Here is a 22,283-nt window from a genome sequence, read left to right on the forward strand (position 1 = left end):
GGAAGTACATGAAACTCATTCTAAATATTGAAATTCAAATGTATTTGAAAAACTTCACAGTTGTCACACATTTTGTTCCTTGGCTCCAGAATTCATGACCATATTTTCACTTTTCATAACATGATTTTGTATTCATTTATTCGTGACTGTTTTCACTACAAGTATGAATTGACACTCACGGGCTGCTGTATGAGCTGGCATAAAGTCAGCTCAATCAAAAACAACAACAACAGCCCCAGAAGCAACACAAACACAGGCTCACACAAAAGGACTCCATTGACACAACGCAAGAGGAATACCCAAAAATGAGACACCACCTATGACCTGATAAACATCTTGTAATCCTAAAAACAAAAGAGACAGCTAAGCTTGCACATACTTTATTAGCGATGCAGGAGATGAACTGCTTAACGTCGAGTTGCGTGGGGCAGGACTTCTGGCACGGGGCATCGGCACACTTGAGGCAACGGGCACTCTCCCTCAGGGCGCCTCGTTCGCTCAGGGTCGTGTGTTTGATGTCGTCGAAATTCTTCTCCAAACTGCAGTGGCTCTGTCCCATCAATCAAGAGAGACTCTGTACAATAACTTAGAAATTCAAGTGCCATTTTTTTTATCTGCACTGGCTCTGTCCCATCAATCAAGAGAGACTCTGTACAATAACTTAGAAATTCAAGTGCCATTTTTTTTTATCTGCAATGGCCCTGTCCAATAAATTATAAATTCCATTTTGATTTATTTTGATCCGCAGTGACTCTGTACAATAAATTAGAAATTCAAGTGTGACTTATATTCATCTGCACTGGCTCTGTCCAATAAATTATAAATATTCCAGCTTGATTTAATTGGATCTGGAGTGGCTCTGTCCAATGTATCAGAAATTCAAGTGGGATTTATTTTCATTGGCAGTGGGCCTGGTGAATACATAAATGATAAATTTCTCTGTTAAGATTCTTTAAATTTTGTATATGTGTCTGTAGGGACTTCGCTGAATAGTATCAATTATCAAAGATGAAGTGCTCCTTTCTTCACTCTGGCTTTTTCTCCTATAAATACAATTTTTATGGAAGCGAATAACAAGAAGTAATAGGAGTTACTTCTAAGGGATTAGAAGGAATCTTGTGATTTGAGAGCTTATTTTCATATCTACTGATATAACAAAAAAACAGGAGGATTATCGTACGAACAAGGTGCTAATACTACGGATAAGTAACATTTTATTTAAAGCTCTGTTTTTGACAATCACCTCCAAAAAAGGATTTTGGAATTAATGGTTTGGGTTTTGTCAGAAAACATGACATAAAATGACTATTTGCTTGAGCTTTGTGTGAAGATATTCCACCAATTTTCAGTAAATTGAGAAATCTGAAGATCTTTCGTAAGCTCCTGCCCATTTTCAAAAACCTTAGTCTAAAAAAAATGTAGCACAATAAATCACAGATAAAAGGCAGAGTCACATGACGGATATTATCTGTTTGTACCTTTCCGCTACCAATCTCGTTTATCTGGACGGGATATGAATCGAGATAAATGGTCGCACTCTTCTGCCACAAACTATTTTCATGTAAAGGGTAGCTAGCGGTGCCTTCCCCGAAGAAAGACGTTTTCATTCAAACTAACACCTTCAGGGCGCAACAACATAAAGCATAATAATGTGAAATGTAATTTTGACCTTTGTTCAATTAATGTGAAATATAACTGTGTCCTCTATTTAATTAATGTGAAATATAACTTTGTCCTTTAACAAATAATGTGAAGTATAATTTTGTCCTTTGTTCAAATAATGTGCAATATAATTTTATTCTTTGTTCATATAAAGTGAAATACAATTTTGCTATTTGTTTCACTAATGTGAAATATAATTTTGTTATTTGTTCAAATAATGTGAAGTATAATTTTGTTATTTGTTTAAATAATTTTTAACATAATTTTGACCTTTGCTCAAATAATGTGAAATATAATTTTATTCTTTGTTAATAGAATGTGAAATACAATTTTGTTATTTGCAATAATGTGAAATATAATTTTGTCCTTCATCCAAATAATGTGAAATCTAATTTTGTTATTTGTTTAAATAACGGGAAACATAATTTTGTCCTTTGCTCAAATAATGTGAATATAATTTTAACGTTTGTTCAATAATGGGAAATATAATTTTGTCCTTTGTTCAAATAATGGAATATATAATTTTATTTCAAGCCATATTTTAAAAGAGACTTTTAAAATCGTATAATCTGGCTCGATGAATGCTTGCTAAATTGAATTTTTAAAAAATTTTGCCTCTATATTAACATAAAACACTTTCCTTTAGCGTACAGTACACTTACATCTGTAGGATCATATGTACACTTATTACAAGCAACCACATACGCTTATGTAAGTAACACAGAGGGATTGTGTCTACAGTTGAACAACTGAACTATGAATGCGGCAGCTGTTCGTTGCTTTAAACTGGATCCACCTCTTGTTTGTATGTAGGAGAGAGAGAGAGAGAGAGAGCTGAATCCTTGTCACTTGCAACATTTCCTTTCTCTGCTATGCCAAAGGTCACATAAATGCCATTCCTAACTTCTCCACCGAATCAACTTTTTCCGTACTTTACCTTTAAGCTCAAACAAGTGCATTCGTAGCACCTTAACTCTCAAACTTCTCATCTGTTTATCTAATATAGATTTTCATAAGATACCTTCACCTTCACCCTATTTCTTAACATGTGCGGGCGCACACACGCATATTTATCTATCTATCTATCTATCTATCTATCTATCATATCTAATATATCTATCTATATCTATCTATTCTATCATCTAGCTATATCTATCTATTTATCTATATATATATATATATATATATACATATATAGTATATATATATGCATATATATATATATATATATATATATATATTATATGTATATATATATATATATATATATATATATATATGTATATGCAATATAAAAACATCGTATCGTGCTTCTAAGAAATCAATAGAAGGGTCCACAGTAATATCCTTGTTTATCCAGATAAAATATATTTCCATAAATATATTTTATTTGGATAAACAAGGATATTACTGTGGATCCTTCTATTGAGATATATATATATATATATATATATATATATATAATATATATATATATATATATATATATATATATATATAAATACGTAAACGAAGCTAAGAAAATATAACCTGTGTTTCTATTTGTCTAAAAAAAATCCGTCCTCACTCACCCTGAATTTTGATTTTACACAACACGAATATCATTCAGGTTAACATGAGGCGGTACCACACCGTATTATTTGGGCGATCAAATTTATATGAAAAACAAATATTTTCTCTCACAACAATTCTTATATTACAACTAAATATCGCATTAGTAAAATATATTAAAATGGGAGCGTTCTCTTAACATGAATCGATGCACCTGGGCCTCAAAGAAAAATTCTCCATTTAGAAAAATCCTCCATTATAATTCAGCGTTCATTAAAATACTAGTCGTCACATTACATCAAAAGACTGATCTTCGACAGCATTGCCTAATGGGACACTCTACTTATGTGAGAACTTACAATAAACGACTTCGCAACAGCCACGAACAGCAAAAATCTGGGACACGAAGGTCCTTCAATGAGCGATTCATTAAAAGTAATATTTGGTGACGGAGAAATGACGGCTTTGGAAAGAGATTTGGGTCATGTAGTTGCCAAGCACCCTTGTCAAACAGAAAGGGTCCTGGCCAACACCCTTTAGGTCTTCCTAGGTAGAACAGAATACAGAATTTAGGTCAATGGCCAAGCGTTGGGATCTATGACGTCATTCAGAGCTGAAACTGAAACTGACAGTGATACGGTTTTAAAGGCGTAACAGGAGGAAAAGCTTGCTGTTGCACTATGAAGCAATTGTTAGGAGAGGGTGATGAGTTAGATGAGAGAAAAGAGAATATGAACGGAGGTCCGGTAATAGGAATGAAATGGGTTGCAGCTACGGGTCGAAGGGACGCCGCAAAGAACCTCAAGCGATGCCTACAACTGACGGCTCTACCCTACTACGGGCTCTTTCTCGGTCCTGGCAGTAATGTCCTCAACTAGCCCCGCTGGAACGTCGGCACGGAACAGGAATTTGAACAAGCCTAGACGTGATCCGACCTCCAGCTTACTGGGAACGCGTGCAAGATTTTCCCCTTTCGCATCAAGTTGTAAACATTATATTCCTAACTTTTAACGTAAATTAAAACATGCTAAAATCTAGTGTCATATATAGCCTAAATTCACCAACGAAATTCAGATTAAATACGCTATGTTTTATTAGAAATAATTTTTCTGTGCTGTTTAACTTGCACATTATTCAGTTTTTACGTTTTAGTTCCAATAAATAATTCATAAATATCCTATGATAAAATTCCTGTATCTTTAAATCAACGTGAAATCCCTTTTTCAGAGATTTTTAGGCTTCTCCATAGACCTTTCCTAAACCCCCAACAAGACCAACAACAACATTGCCCCTCTCCCCTCCCCACCTATGACAAATAATGATGCTTGATTTTCTCCCATTATGTAAAGGCTACGCAATACAGCACTGCATTTCCACTAAATTCGGAAGCTATTAAGACCTGACGTATTTCCAAAAGAGTTCAGATATTTGTGTCAATATATTAGTAAGAGAATGAGTTCACAGATTTTCTTAACAACTCGTTGTTTCTTCTTGTCTGTGTGCATCGGTTTTCAGTTCACAAAGAGACCGAAAAGTGAATATTATCCGGCTTCGTGAGCATTTTTTTTTTTTTTTATGAAAAACACACTCGGTTGCCAAAAGATAAATAGAGACCGATTTTGTACACGTAGACTGATGAAAGGAAAATCACTGAAATATACAATTCCGATCATGCAAATCATTTACTTCCTGCCGCGCAAACCAATAGAGAATCATTATTATGAATTTTAAAAATTGCTCATACGAGTTATTCGCAATGCAATTGTCTACAGAACACAGAGTCGTGATTCTAGACTTGAGAAATGAACCTCAAAATAAAAAATAGCGAGTTTTCTCAAAGGGAGAATAACATGCACTTAAAGTTGCATTACTATATAAAATTTTCCCGTAGCGGGGTAGTGGCGTCAGTGCGCCTCACGCGGTGCACTGTAGCCATTACTTAAAAGTTCTTTACGGCGTCCCTTCGGGCCCTAGCTGCAACCGCTTTCATTTCTTTTACTGTACCTCCGTTCATATTTTCTTTCTTTCATCTGACTTTCCACCCTCACCTAACAATTATTTCATAGCGCAACTGCTTTAAGATTTTCTTCCTGTTACACCTTTCAAACCTCTTTACTCTAAATTTCCGTTTCAGCGCTGAATTGAATTTAATATTTCATTTACATCATTTACATTTTTCCTTGATAACTTTGAAGATACATGTTTACCCAAAATATAGATTGAAGTCGGGGGTTCAACCCAACTCTTCATCCATGATTTTCGAAGAATTTGGTGTAAAAAGAGACTGAGAATTGGGTCTATATTGTGTCTGGGAGGTACCGAGTTAGACTAAGTCACAGCATCTCCCTCTGTATATCAGTTTTGAATCCAGGTTTTACTCAAGATGCAACTGCAGACTAAAATAGAGACTAAAATAACTGTGTACACCTTCAAGGCTATGGCCAAATCATAAATAAACCTCCTCATTCACTTCTAATTTTTCTTCCATATCTTCAGAATACATCCTCGCGTCAGATATTGACTGCACAACTTCTGCTGCTCATTTGAATGTGATCCCTAAATAAACACGTCTTTTGAACCAGTAATGATTTTTGAAGTTCGCCTAAGCAATATTATTGAGAACACTTGAGGAGTTTTCACTAATTCAGTCTTTAAGAGAGAGAGAGAGAGAGAGAGAGAGAGAGAGAGAGAGAGAGAGAGAGAGCCTCTTCAACAGAAAAAGTGTCTTCACCTGATTCGAACTTCTGAGGTTTCAGTGACTGAACCTCACGATTGCGACAACCATTACAGAATTTGGTTGCAGCTGTAATAACACTTCTAGAAAACTGGACGATACTGAATCTCACTGTAGAAAAGGCAGGACGGATCAAAAGAGAAAAATTAAAAATTAATTTCATCTAGATCACTAAATGCCAAATTCAAGCCGAATGACCCTAGTAACTGAAGAGTTTTTATCATTATTATTATTATTATTCCAGTACCTGTAGCAGAAAGTGTACAGGCACTCTGGAGAAAAAACCAAAACTTGACGGGTACCGAGGTCAATGGGTTTTATTCTCGGGCACTGGGTAAGCTATATGATTGTCCTTGAAGCAACTGATCTCAGTGTGACCAAAATATCACAGCAAATATCTTTAAATTAATCTATCCACCCTACTACTACTATTATTATTATTATTATTATTATTATTATTATTATTATTATTATTATTATTATTATTATTATTATTATTATTATTATTATTATTATTATTATTATTGAGAAGATGAATCCTATTCATATGGAACACTCCCACAAGGGCCACTAACTTAAAATTCGAACTTCCAAAGAATATGGTGTTGATTCGAAAGAAGTAACAGAGGGTAAAGAGAAATGCAGAAAGAGATAAGTTATTAGAGAAGCAGATAAACTGACAAATTAATAAATAAAAATGTATGCAAACTATTAAATATATCCAAGACTATATCTTACGCAAACTATTTAAATATATCCTAGAGTATATCTTAAGTCTTCTATAAAAAATGGCAGTATTTGATTAAGACCTCTCATCTCTTCCAATAAATTTTCCTTTAACAAGAAATTCGGGACATGATTTGAAGATTTAACTCAAATCAGTATTTAGGCCGACAAGTAGCATTAAGACGATTCCACCTAAGATCCGTGACGACCTCGCCCTGTTTTGGGGTTCCAGTAAGGACGTTCTTTGTAACTTGAATCACAAACATACTTTGCTGAGTTGACTTTACCCATGCATATATAAGCTATATAATGTTTATCTTATTTGAGGAAAGTATAAGCTAGAGTGGATTCAATCATTATTCTCAAAAAGTGAAGTATCAACACCATTTTGTCGAAATGAGTTGAACTGCAGGTAAAGGTTTGGTACAGATTGATGGATTGACTGAATGACTTATGAAATTTAGGCTGTCGAGCCAAGCACTGGGGAACTTTGGCCATTCGGCAGTCAAGAGAGTGAAAAGGGGAGTTGGAGTGGTTGAACAGCAAAATAGAGATCCAGTAAATAACTGTGATGAAGTACAAGAATCTAAAAGTGGATCAGTGAGGAAACAACCAAAGTTGCACAAAGAAGTAAGAGTCCAAGAGGGCGGCCAGAGCCCCCCACAGGGGCCATTGACTTGAAATTGAAGCCTCCAGAGAATTTGGTGTTCATTAGGAAGAAGTAAGACAAGGGAAATACAGAAACACGAGACTCCCCTTATTTTAAAAGATATTTAATTAATCAATTAATTAATAGTTAAAATGTATTAAAAAACTATTGGAGAAAGTCATCGGGAATGGAGGTAAAGAAAAATGCCAAAAAAAGTGAAAGGCATGGTATTGAATTAACGTTTGATCGGTTATCCTACTACTTGGTTATTCGTGTGTAAAGTGCGGTTACTAGTCCCTGGAAAGGCAGAGAAGTTTTCCTAAGCTCTAAGCGACACGAGAAAGAAATTGATGACAGAGAACTCTCCGTAAAGTTGTAGTAGCATATATATATATATATATATATATATATATCTATATATCATATATATATATATATATATATATTATATATTATAATATATAAGATTTAAAATTCAAAAAATTCATGACCCGAGGACGCTAATGGATGGATGGAATGCGGGCCGATGGAATGCGGGCCAATGAAAGGGCTTCCAAATATTGACTGATTTAATATTATCTAGTGTCATAACAAACAATGGGCCTCCAAAAATAAAACACAGATGATGATGATGATGATGATGATGATAATGATGATGATGATGAATATGAAGATGATAACGATGATAATTATGAAGATGACGATAATGATGATGATGATGAAGACGGCCATGATGATAATGGTGATGATGATGATGGTGATGATGATAAATATAATGATGTTAATTATCATGATGTTGATAATTATGATGAGGATGATGATAATTATGAAAATGTAGATAATGATGATAATTACGGTGACAAAGATGATATTTATGAAAATGTGAAAATGAAGATGATTAAGAAGATGATGATGATGATAATTATGAAGATGATGACAATTAAGAAGATAATGATGATAATAAGAAGGTGATGGTGATCATTATGATGTCGATGATGATAATTGTGATGAAGATGATGCTGATAATTATGATGATGATAATTATTAAGATGATAATAATCAAGAAGATAATGATGATCATCATGATGGTGATAATGCTTCTCCTGCTGATGATAATGATAATGATGATGATGACGACTGGAAAATAGACGTTGAAATTCCAGCCAGCTTTCAATGGAGACGTTTCCACGCAATGCCCCCAAAATGTCTACTGATTTTTAGCGAGTAACTACGACCCCACTATCATTCCAGAACGAAAAAATTTGTAAATGGAAAATTCCCGAGGAGCTTAGCAGCTTCCAATTTCGCGAGTGTGAGGAAAACACAATATATATATATATATATATATATATATATATATATATATATATATATAATATATATATATATATATATACAAAAGGGCCATATTTTAAGGATTGTCAACGATTAATGTACCATGATTCCGCAAATTGTGGACTGCACAGGAGGCACGCATGAGCGCATTCCATTCGAATCGATTGAAGACGGAATTTAGGCCACAGGCCAAGCGCTGGGACCTGTCAGGTCAGTCTGCGCTGAATCGGAAACTGACAGTGAGAAGGTTTGAAAGGCGTAACAGGAGGAAAACCTCGCAGTTGCGCTATGAAACAATTGTTAGGAGAGGCTAGGAAGTAAGATGGAAGATACAGAATGTAAACGGAGGTACAGTAAAAGGAATGAAAGGGGTTGCAGTTTAGAAGGTCCGAAAAGGGGTTAACGCTGTAAAGAATCTTAAGTAACGCTTGCAGTGCACCGCATGATGTTCACTGACGGCACTAGCCCCCAACGGAACATCTAATAACTCTTTTGGATGGCATATCATATCACTTAATTTTTACAAGAACATTAACATCTGTCTCAATGTTAAATTCAGCAGAGCAATATATCCTTTTCGAGGACACGCCTGGGGTTTGCTAGTCTCTGCGAATTAATATTAATTGATTTTGCCAAGATAATGTACTCGAATTTTCGTCAGACAAACATTTCTTATGTCTGAACCAGGCAATGCTACAGCGAGCCAGCAACACAGAAGCAGCGAGACCCTCAAAATCGACAAATCAATGTCATCTTATTTCACTTTACTTCGGGGCAGCCTCGATGCGGGTTCCAATGTCGTCGTAGTATATTAGGTATTGATTCAGCTACATACCTTTCTGTTGTCACCTTGACAACACATTGTATTGCACAAATAACGCTGAAGTGATATAGTATATGACAATCTTAGTTGGCTCCTCCCCCTCCCCCATCAAAAGATTTCTAGATCCGCCACAGCGGCCCGCCCCCCTCACTCCCTCCCCCCTACCCCCCGACAAAAACATAGTATCATATATCCTATACATTGATGAAAAATCTGAAAAATGTCAGTAAGTCCTAGTTCAAGGGACTGAGATTTTATTTTATAAAATTATTGTAAAATTCGTCGTATTACAGTATTTATTAAAGGGCAGCCTAATAACTTATTCTTATACTATATAGAATGAGGAATGGAAGATAGAATTTAGGCCAATTGTTAGGAGATGGGAGGAAGAGAATACGAACGGAGGGACCGTAAACGGAATGAAAGGGGTTGCAGTTAGAGCCGAAGAGACGCTGCATTAAAAGTAATGCCTGCAGTGCAATGCATGAGCTGCAGTGACGGCACTATCCCCCCCTCCTGGATTACATACGAAGAAACTTGTAATGCTTCCTTACCGCACAATCTTTAGCCTTGTTCCTCTTCCAGTGCTTCTTGTTTGCTTTCGTGACTGAGGATGGCTGGAAGGTGGCATGAGTCGTCACTCGTGGGTTCAGCGACAGGACATTCTGCAAATAGAGAGAAAAATGTCAGATGGAATCACTACTTATGGAATCGATGGTCCGAAATGCTCTCTTTCCCCTTTTCGTTAACCACTGCGGCTGTCTAACAGTTGCAAAAATTTGAGCAGAAAATGAAACTCAGATTACCAATCTTTCACTTTTTTTGTGAATATGACAAATTTACAGACAGAATGAAATCTATATCACTCTCTAAAATCACACTCGCAAAGACGATGAATGAACATGACAAATATAACTAGTGTTCATCAACATTTCTCTATCAACTAAAGGTATCGGAATGATTTTATGATTACCTATAAAAGTAACAACAACAACAACATATGTGCTATAAAATCAACAGTAATCTTATAGCAACCATACTTTGCAAATGACCGACGTAGACACATCTTTCCTTATTGAAAAAGGTGCTGGAGCAGTGAATTCACGTTCATATGAGATCTTGCTTACTAGGCACTAAGAAGCAGAGAGGATGTCTGGTGAGTCAGAATATAATTCTTACATACATACACGCACATGCACATACATAATATAGTATGTATATATATATATATATATATATATATATATATATATATATTATATATATATATATATATAATATATTATATATATATATATATATATATATATGAATAATTATCACATAACCGTGATTCCATATAAATCGTTCGAGCTACAAATGTCCTTTAATATCTAATTTGCTCTACCTCGGAATTGATATAGTTTTTCATATCTAATACCGAAGGGGAATTTTTAGTTGTAATAATTTTGGGTCCCCCTCATGGGGATCGAAACGACTGTCCAACGGACGGGAACGAAATCAGGACCGACAAAGACGTTATCAATTCGGCCAACTGTTGGCTGAATTGATAACGATTGATAACGTCACTGTCGGTCCTGATTTCGTTCCCGTCCGTTAGACGGTGGTTCGATCCCATGAGGGGACGAAATTATTATCAACTAAAAATTCCCCTTTGGTACATATATGAAAATATATCAATTCCGAGGTGGAGCGAATTAGATATTAAAGGACATTTGTAGCTCGTGATATATATAATATATATATATATATATATATATATATATATATATATATATATATATATATATATAGCCCAAATACTTTTCTTAGAGAGAGAGAGAGAGAGAGAAACTTCATGCCTCGGCAATTTATTCCTGGGAATTGCACATAACACTACAGGATGTTTCCAATCTACGCGTCCTGATTTTGTACTGTCACTTTCAAGGCTGGGCCCCTGCAAGCCTATTCTATAGGCCTACCATCCCTTAATGGTGGACTTGCGGACACTACATTATCCCCGATTTTACTAGGCCTAAGTTATTCATAATCAAAGAACCCTATCGACAATTTTCTCTGTTTCCGTTTAAGCTGCTGGAATGCCGTATTTCGTCTGACCTAGAAAATGTAGTCAGTAATATATATGCATTTCTAGAATCAATGAAAATAGTTTTGAGGAAAATAATGCAAAATTCAAAATGTTAACGCAGTTGCATATCAGCGATAAAAATGTAAGAGGAAAGTGATACAGCATTAAAAAAAATGGTAGGATTATATCAAAATTTTAAAGAAATATCTCATAGGTGTAATATCTTAACAGTGGTAACCATTATCATGGCAGAATCATGAATTAAGTATAAATGTAAACGAAGACCTTTCATTCCCAAAAAAAGTACTGTACTGCCTGTATATCAAGGGAGAAACTAATGCCACACAGCTAACCTAAGTCACGAAAAGGAAAGAAAAAAAAATCTTCAATTACACGATATTAAATATGCAAAACTCTACATGAAATGCAATTATCTCTGACATGCAATTCATCTATTCTTCCAAGAAGATGGTAAGGACCGGAGTGTAAAAACGCAAGATCAAGCAGTACAAAAAAGCCTAGAGTACTACAACACACCTATATAAGTAGGAACTGGATTGAACTGAATATAGAATTTAGGCCAAAGGCCAAGCACTGAGATCCAAGAGATCATTAAGCGCTGAAACGGAAATTGAGAGTAAAAAGGTTTGAAAGGAAAACCTCGCAGTTGCACTATGAATAAATTGTTACGAGAGGATGGAAAGTAAGATAGTAGAGAGAGAATACGAATGGAGTTGCAGTAAAAGGAACGAAAGGGGTTGAGGCTACAGGGGCCAAAGGTACGCTGTAAAGAACCTTAAGTGATTCCTACACCACCCAACGGGGTATAGGAATTGAAATATACAATTTAGGCCAAACGCCAAGCCCTAAGACCTACGAGGTTATTCAGCGCTGAAGATAATTGTCATGAAAGAGAGTGGAAGGTAAGATGTAGGAAAGAGAATATGAACGGCGGTTTTTTTTTCTACTAGGTGTAAAATATATTTTTCAGTGCGGGACTGCAATTTTCCAAGTCCTCGATCTCGCTCTCTCCTAAAAACGAGCATTTTAGAGCATTCGTTTCGTTCTCGTTACTTCCTGTCTAGCTGCCACCTTCCCTCGATGAAGTTGTGGCTGTGATTTTACCGCATCCCACAACTTCAGGGAACATTGCAACAACCTTACTTTGTCTTTAAATCGTTGGAACCACTCTCGTCCTCATCCAGCCCCGGTATTTGTCCCGTCTGCTGGTGGCGAACCCGTGCGCAACAACTTCCAGTTTTGATGCTCAAGGTGACCGTGATTCAAATGTCATGTTGGTTTTTCAACTTTCAATCTTCGGCGTTTAACCTTTCAAAATTGACTGCTTTGTACAACACTGAACCTTACTGGAACACACAACAAACCTTGGCTGTCTGATGTAGGCGGCTATTCGTCACGGAGAAAGCCAGAAAGCTACAGTTGAATGAGTAAGCATAATTATCTGACTTTCTGAACCTTTCCGCGGCATTACACATATATGGTGGCATAATCCTCAGGGAATCTTAATGATGACCCAACCATGCCACCACAAACCTAAGTATTTCATATAACGCAAAACATTATTTTGAAAGTTTTTATTATTGTTTTTGCAAAATCATCTCAATCATCTTTCTCTTCGAACGGAGCACATCGGGCGATCACTAAGTACTGATGATACTTGAAAAATGTGCAACGTGACTATACTCTGTTTTTTTTCATCTGTCCATCCGCCTGTGGTGTTTTTGTATGGTAACACTGCGTCCCGGTCTTTAGATAGTTACGCTATGTGTAAGTTTTAGGTATAAAAGGATATTAGGTGTACATTTGCAACTGAAAAGTGTTTTAATAATTTACTGTATGCGAATTACACCGTTAATATTCGAAATAGGATATTATTATAATCGTTGAATGTAAGCTGAATGTAACTATCTAAAGCCCGGGACGCAGTGTTACCATACAAAAACACCACAGGCGGATGGACAGATGGAAAAAAACAGAGTATAGACACAGGCACTCACAAGCAGCCGGATCACCCCCTGGCCCACCAGTGACACTGACACCCCACACCACGTCATGCACTGGGACCATTTTAGCAATCCAATGACTCCTACAGCCAGACCATCTAATTTTCTCGTCAGGCTGCCCTCAATTTCGTGTCTGGGCAATAAAAGGAGGTTAAATATACTCTCGTTCTCTATCAGCTGCGTCTTCCAGATTCCCATATAAAAACAACGTCAAACGTCGATGTTAGTTGAAAATGCCCCACATATTATTGTTCGCAACTTACTCTTAAATTTGAACTTCGAAATTCTAAAAAAAAGCAGTAGGATCACGGAGGAGGAACGAAAATTTCAAAGCGCCCTTTCTGTCCCCGCAGTACTCTTTACACATTGCAAAAATACAACGAGGCCCAGCTGTGAGTACAGAGTAAGTTCCTTTCAATTAATTATTATTATCATTAGTCAGAAGATGAGGCCTATTCATATGGAACAAGCCCACCAAAGAGTTCATTGGCTTGAAATTCAAGCTTCCAGAGAATATGGCGTTCATTAGGCAGACGTAAGAGTAAGTAAAGGGAAAAACAGAAATAAAAAATAGATTAATAAATACATAAAATGTATCTAAATGCAAGGAGAATAGTATGAGGGGAGTAAGGCATTGCATCTTCGCTTCAGTATTAAATTGTGTCAATATGCCTCAAGTGAGTTGAGTACACCAGTCTAATACTATCAGTACTATTAATATAAAGGGCTCGATCTCCCTTAGAATAAAGATCCTGTAAAATGTAGGGCAGAGTTCACCAGAATAATAAAATATCCTTTAGTTTCAATTCAGGTCTCGGGAATTTCACCGCTCATACTGTCGATGAATTGCAGTGAGTTGTTGGCGCATAAAATACAATTTTTAATGATAAATGCAGACATAAAAACTTCTGCAAGAGATCAACCATGCATTGTGTATGTATGTATGTATGTATGTATATATATATATATATATATATATATATGTATATATATATATATATATATATATATATATATATTATATATATATATATTATATATATATAGCGCGAATACCACAGGGAAATAATGGAGCAGAAATCCAAGCGTTTTTCGTCTGTATTAAGACATCGTCAAGGATGTCTTCATAAAGACGAAAGCGCTTGGATTTCTGCCTATCATTTTCCTGTGGTATTCGCTTATCCAATGAAGTCACTTGCATCTGCTGTGATTCTATATATATATATATATATATATATATATATATATATATATATATATATATATATATATATATATATATATATATATATATATATACAATACATCTGTTTGATGAGAAGTCAGTGTTGACTGACTAAATGCACCTTCGAGAAACTAAGATTCTCAACGCACTTTCAGGTCATGTTGTTAAATCCATGTGACTTTGTCTCAGTAAGGGCTCTTGATCGCGCAAGCAACTGAAGAACTGTTATTATATATTCTTAACTTTATGGATGATCAGTTAGTTACTCATTCCAAAGCTGAAAAGTTATTAACTTTCAACTCACCACAGAAGGGCCGTCATTAAGTAACATTACTAGCAGAGGAACAAATAAAGGGTTGTCTTACGGCAGCTTAACCATAAACAACAACAAAGAATGAGTCGACAGCATTGATACCAGGTAGTTTTTTTTTTCTTTACTGCGGAAGGTGTGTTACGGACACGAAAACAATACTTGGCAACTTGAGTGTCCAGTGGCATTAATCTAAAGGGGAAGTTACCTGCATACGAATAGACAAGATCTACTTACAGATAGGAGACACATTCTAGTATATGTACGACTGAGCATGCTTTCTAAAACATCTTGGAGAAAATGAACGATGATGCACCTGCTTTGATCATTACATTTGGTTTGCAATATCTTTTTTTAAACCTGAGTTTTTCCTCAAATAATTTCCTGCCCCAAAGACATTTGTCAAATAGCACGGTACTTTTATTGCAGATGACGACCATTGGTACGGCATTTTTAAATGATGTTCGGTTATGGTATATCTTTAGAGAGAGAGAGAGAGAGAGAGAGAGAGAGAGAGAGAGAGAGAGAGAGAGAGAGAGAGATTACTATTATTATTCAGATAATGAAACCTATTCATATGGAACGAGCCCCCAAGGGCCCATTGACATGATATTCAAATGTCCAAAGAATATAGTGTTCATTAGGAAGTAAGAAGAGGTAAAGGGAAATACAGAAAGAAGAGCGCTTACTTAAAAAAAATTAATTAAAAATTAATTAGTTAATTAATGAAAAGAGAGAGAGAGAGAGAGAGAGAGAGAGAGAGAGAGAGAGAGAGAGAGAGAGAGGCTCCTGCGGAACTACGTTTCGACAATCCCATGGGTTATGCAACATATTATACAAAGGAGCAATTCGTCCTCTAGGGTCATAGTGAAGAAATCTGCTGTCTCATCGTCCGCCCACTTCTGGGTAGTGTATCTACAGCAGCCTGCTGCGTAACCTGGTATTCTACGTTTGGATTGGATCAGAAAATTTAGGCCAAATGCCAAGCGCTGGGACCTACGGTCTGAAAGGCGTAATAGGTGGAAACGTTTGTGTCAATAACATGCATTGTTCGTAACTAACATGTGTTGCCTGCATTTATGAAGACAGGACTATGACTACATCCTTGTACAAAATAACCTTTAATTCAAAATATAATCTATTTCCAAGCACGTCTGATTTCATGCCTTCACAAAAATCAGTCTCTCAGTTTTGTAGTCTGATGATCTTCAGCACTGAACAGGACTGGAGTCTTACGTAATCGTTCTCTATCAATTTAGGGATAGTTTTCCTCAGGATGGTCGGGTTGTTGCATAAGATTCTTTGCTGTGCAAACATTGTTCATGATTGTCTTCACCGGGACATTCATTTTCCTCGACGAGGGGAATTGAAGTCTCTCTCTTATAAGCTAAACTTTGTATCGTGTGAAGAATATAAATTATCGTAGTCACAAGTTCTGATAACAGTGGACCATGATCTGTTAAGTTTGGTCGATAAATTCAATAAATACTGAAATGACCTTAGTTGAACGTGCTTATTCCTTCACCTCTCTGCCAGTATTTTGAAATTACCGAGACACAATTACGTATAAGAACTTGTAGGGAAAATGTAACAAATCACACAATTTTTATTTTATTTTCAAAAACAGTTACAATGAAGTCCACTCATACAACAAATACAATAACATTACATAAATAATTACAATGAAGTCCACGAAAGCATCTAATATAATAATAAACAAACCATATAGAATAAGTCTACAGCAAAATTACGCTTTGTATTCTCATAAGAGGGGAGGTCGGTAATTTCGCATTTACGCTTCAGAAAACTGAACCCGTTACTGGGGTCCCTTGTTGTCCAGCATCTGGTAGACTGGCTTCGAAAAATCAAGGTTTATTCGAGAATGAATTTCAGTCTGTACACGTCACACCCCATAGCATAGAAGGTACCACATACAAGTGCTTCTTGCGTGGCATACTGCAAGGTGTAATAGAGGTTCCTTGCAGATTTCGTTCGGTCCAAGTTGCAATGGTTTCTGACTTTTAGATTTTCATCTGTTCCGAATGGTCAATTCCTACCTAGGTGTCCAACATTTTTAACTTTAACTTGCTCCAATTTCTACCGATCATTAGAAAAGAATTCGTTCGTGCCACCCCTCGGAGAGCAGAAATGTCATTCACTGGTCTCGTTAATTAAACTAATAATAACAATGAACCACTTAAGTATAATCACATCATTTATAAAACTTTTGAAAATTCCTTGTCCATATACGTACAATGTAGCTTGTACACCCTAAGGAGTCATAATCTCGACATATTCAACCCCGTTTATGGAAATGTATAAAAGCTACACCTAAGCATGGTCTGAGCGCCTCAGTGGCGTGGTTGGTATGGTGTTGTCGTTCCACCTCGGTGGCCGCGAGTTCGATTCTCGGGCATTCTATTGAGGTGTGAGAGATGTGTATTTCTGGTGATAGAAGTTCACTCTCGACGTGGTTCGGAAGTCACGCAAGGCCGTTGGTCCCGTTGCTGAATAACCACTGGTTCCAGGCAACGCAAAAACATCAGACAAAAAAACAAAGAGGCTCTGGTTCCCTGAATTGTTGAAGTTTTTCCTCACTTGATTAATCCCAATTCTGTTTTTCTTCAGAAGTACAGATCTTTGCATGTATTTCATATGAAATGGAATGGATTATAAAATTTAGGCCAGAAGCCACGCACTGGGACCTATGAGATCACTCAGCGTTGAAAGGGAAATTGCGATTAGAAAGGCTTTTAAACAATTGTGAGGAGAGGGTGGAAAGTCAGATGAAAGAAAGAGAATGTGAACGGAGGTACAGTAAAACGAATTTTTGTTTGAATGGTGTTTTTACGTTGCATGGAACCAGTGGCTATTCAGCAACGGGACCAACGGCTTTGCGTGACTTCCCAACCACATCGAGAGTGAATTTCTATCACCAGAAATACACATCTCTCACTCCTCAATGGAATGCCCGAGCAGTAAAAGGAATGGAAGGGGTTGCAGCTCGGGGACGAGGGGACGCTGCAAAGAACCTTAAGTTATGCCTACATAGCACCGAATGCGGTGCACTGACGGCACTACCCCCTACGGGGACCATGAAGCTTAACCTCTTGGTAAACGAAATGCAAAGATGAAATACAAAATTTCTACTGTGCTAATTTTTTTTTATTCATAAAATAGCGAACTTCCTTCTATGCAGGGACCAGCTTATTTACATCGTATAAGGTAAGGCGTCGCCGGGACGGGTCGTTTAATTAGACTGTTAAACAACACTCGCAGTCCTGTGAGGGCAACTTTTTCGGGTTTCATTTGAACGTCCTGTTTTGGGTGTTCAACAGCAGACTGCCTTGAGCATTCTGGTCACCTGAATACCGAGATCTCTTGGATCCACTTTGGTTCCTTGTCAAATAGAATTGGTATTAAAAGCACTAGCTTCCACCTGCCACTGTTTTTAATTCCAGTTTCATTGATCAACACAGACGAGGTGGATTAGTTTTAGTTTTGTTGCATGGGCAGAAATAAGGCATGGTTAAATCTTATCTCGTGTGTTCTGGAGCACTCACTATTGAGAAACAATCGTAATCTAAAGATTTTTATATCATAACTCTTATCTGAAGGATTAACCTTCATTGTTAGCAGTTGTGACGTTAGACGTTTCAGTACTGTGCAGTCACAACGTCATAAAAATGAAATTACAAAATATCATTATAATCTTTTTGAAGTCAAAGATGTTTTAACGTTTGAAGAAAGCCTGTAGACTTTTATTCAAACGAAACGGGGATTGGTTTCATCCAGCTTTGAAACATGTTTCAGAATATACAGGTCCTTTCTTTCAGTCGTGCTTACGTTTTCCCCTACTGTCAAATTCTCCGAAATCCCGAGAAGCAAAATCAGGTCGAAAACCAGTTCTAGATCAAGCTCCTCTTATTGCCATTTGCCAATCCCCGCCCCCCAAACGCCAACCGCCAACACACAAACAAAGCCAGAAACTCGATTTGGTATAACGATTCGACTATGTTGTTGAAGAAGCTGCTCTACAGAGACGTTCCGGTTTGCTTTTCGACTTCAGAACCAAATGCAAAGGGCAAGTAAGGCGATTTTTTTTTCACATTTTTATTTTTTTCGACGGCTAGGTTTTTATCGTTCTATAAATAAGTAGACTGGACGCAAGGCGGCGCGGTCCAAACATTTTCATCGTAAGGTGTCGTCTCAAAGGAGGAATTGCACGAACAGAATATCAACTGTTGAAGAAGGCAGTTGAAACATGCAACTAACTCGGCTGGATATTTGTGTAACTGAATCACGACATATCGTCCCCCCACCCCCCTTTTTTTTTGTCAGCGCCGAATATGCAATTTTAAAAATTTTTGAGTTATCCGCATCGCCGTTGATTTTATAACCGACCTATTTCAGCTTCTAGAGCTTAGGGCAAAGGCTAAGCGTTGGGACCTATGAGGTTATTCAGCGCTGAAACAGAAACTGGCAAAGAGGGTGGTAAGTAAGATGGGAAAAAATATGAACGGAGGTAGAGTAAAGGGAATGAAAGACTGCAGCTAGGACCCGAAGGGACGCTGTAAAGAACCTTAAGTAATGCCTGCAGTGCACCGCATGAGCCTAATTCAGCTTAGCACCCTTTTGCGTCTCTCAATATACATCCTGGATGGTGACAGAGGCAGCTTCATACTCAGCTGGACAGGGAGTCAATGATAAAATTACCGTCGATGTAGATGACTCAGAAATTACAAAATTGCATGTTCGATACTTTGCCAAAGGAGGAACGATATGTTCACCATCCCTATACATCAAAAATACACTGACTCTGTAATCAAGCGGAATGTTCTTTTCACAATGAAGAAAAAAATTAAAATAATAATCAATAGACAAGAGTTTGATCATCACTTAGTAGCTTTTACTCCTGTTAATATAAACAAAAAGAAGAGAGAAAAAACAGTAGGTTTCCCATTTTATTCAAACGTTTCGTAGAAAATGCGCAAGATTAAATATGTGTTCCAAAAGCTCTGTGTCCTTTCACCCAAACTCAAACAGCTGAACTTAGTCTCTGCCTTGCTGTTATGATTAGTTTGTCCTTTATTTATTTGCAACCAAAGCAGTCATTATTTTTGGAAAGTTTAAGACAAACGATCTATTTGTAAGAATGGGATGCCTCGCTGGCAAAAGTCCAGCTTCTTAATATAACAATAAGCGACATCAGGAGTTTGATCGTCTTCGCTTACTCGGGAAGCCTGCAAACTACTTTGTTGTTGTTGCTGTTGTTGGAGGGGGAGGGTAGGCAAGAACTATGGGAGAACCTAAAAAGGTTTAAAAAAGGTGTTTCACATTGAGTTAAGGATACAGGAATTCAAGGATAGGATACTTATGTTTTATTTATTAGAATGAAAATGTAAAAACTAAATAATGTGCCTGTTAAACAGTGCATAAAATTATTTTTAATAAAATATAGCATATTCATTTCAATTTTCATTGGTGAAACAACGCTCTATTTGACCGTAGATTTGAGCATGTTTTAATTTATGTAAAGTTAGGAATATAATGTTTACAACTCATGCGTGAGGGGGGGAGAATCTTGCACGCGTCCCGAGTGAGCTGGAGGTCGGATCACGCCTTGAATTTTGCACACTACAGAAACAACGGTGCAAGGTTCATTGGCAAATAGCACTGTTCGTTTCAAGTTCCTTGGAAAAATGCATAACTCATGTGTAAATTTCCTTGGCAAAATGCGCAGCTCAGCGTAAAATCTGTTGGCAAAATAAGCAGCCTCGTGCAGAATTCGTTGGCAAAATGCGCAGCTCAGTGTAAAATCTTGACAAAATGAGCAGCCCTGTGTACATTTCTTTGACAAAATGTTCAGCTCAATCGAAAATTTCCTTGGCAAAATGAGCAGCCTCGTGCAAAATCCTTTGGGAAAATGCGCAACTCAGTGTACAATCTGTTGGCAAAATGTGCTTTCTGAGTAAATTCTGTTCGCAAATTGAGCAACTTGGTTGCAAGAAGCGCAACTCGATGGACACTGGTGCAACCGGTATTTCCCAACGTCAAGATACTGAATGTGTCATTCAGTTTTCATACATTTTTAGCTATTTATTAATTTAAGCATATATTTATTTTCTTCTTTTTAATGAGTGAGAACTCTCTTCTTTCTGTACCTCCCTTTACCTCCTCAGAATTCTTCCTAACGAACACCATATTCTTTGAAAGCATGAATTTCAAGTCAATGGCATCCGTGGGTTTATTCCATATGAATAGGGTTCAACTTCTGAATAATAATAATAATAATAATAATAATAATAATAATAATAATAATAATAATAATAATGTATACCTAGGTGTTACATACCCCAACCAACACCCACCAGGGTACACAATAACCAACACCCAACCCCCCAACCAACACCCAACCCACGCCATCTACCCCGGACGGACCTAGAAGATCTCAACGCCTCAGGGACAGATTTCGTCACCATCCAACGACCAATTAAAATCCCTGCTTACCGACCTACCCACCGATTGTACACACCCTGCCTGCTATAAATACATGTAAAACAGTATCTTGATTCACTTTGTTGTATACTTTCATAGATGACTGCCTGTGCGCTGTCGACACGTCGGAGGAAATAAACCTAAGACAACTGAAATCTCTATATGTCCTTAGGAAACCTGATACACCAGCTACATGCTGTTGAAAAAAAGATAATAAGAAGAATTGAGAAGATTCTATATTAAATTAAATGCCGTTGAAACAACTATAATGTTCAATGCTACTACCCTCAGAGAAGGCCTCCTTCATAATAATAATAATAATAATAATAAATAATAATAATAATATCATAATAATAATAATAATAATAATAATCGGTTGTCTTTTATTTTGGCTCCATATTAAGGATCTATAATTCCTATTCAGATACCTCGGTCATTTCGGTAACGACAATATAATGAAAGAGATATAGAATCGCATTAGTCTTTTTCTGCCTTGCTAAACTTCTCAAGCAACCGCAGAGACGAAGCAAGCAGAACAAAATAAAAATCAGCGTAGGTCTCGATGGTCTATTTTCAGCGACCAAGGTTCCCTAATCTAGTCTCGAGGACGGACTGCTACTGCGTATCTGAACCATGGTCTAGGAAGGCCCATGATCGAACAGTCCACTGAAGTTTCGC

General features: G+C 36.8%; 1 protein-coding gene across 1 annotated transcript in view; it reads right to left on the minus strand.

The window, feature by feature from the left end:
• Positions 1–22,283, minus strand: part of LOC135217295 (dihydropyrimidine dehydrogenase [NADP(+)]-like) — a 55,250-nt gene that overhangs the window by 15,895 nt on the left and 17,072 nt on the right. Inside the window, exons 2-3 of the mRNA XM_064253048.1 lie at positions 10,035–10,145; positions 380–550 (exon numbers count right to left, since the gene is read on the minus strand). Of these exons, the coding sequence (XP_064109118.1) occupies positions 380–550; positions 10,035–10,145 (282 nt within the window). The remainder of the gene's footprint in view (positions 1–379; positions 551–10,034; positions 10,146–22,283) is intronic.

The sequence above is a fragment of the Macrobrachium nipponense genome, chromosome 7, assembly GCF_015104395.2.
Source record: "Macrobrachium nipponense isolate FS-2020 chromosome 7, ASM1510439v2, whole genome shotgun sequence".
NCBI classification, from domain to species: Eukaryota; Metazoa; Arthropoda; class Malacostraca; order Decapoda; family Palaemonidae; genus Macrobrachium; species Macrobrachium nipponense.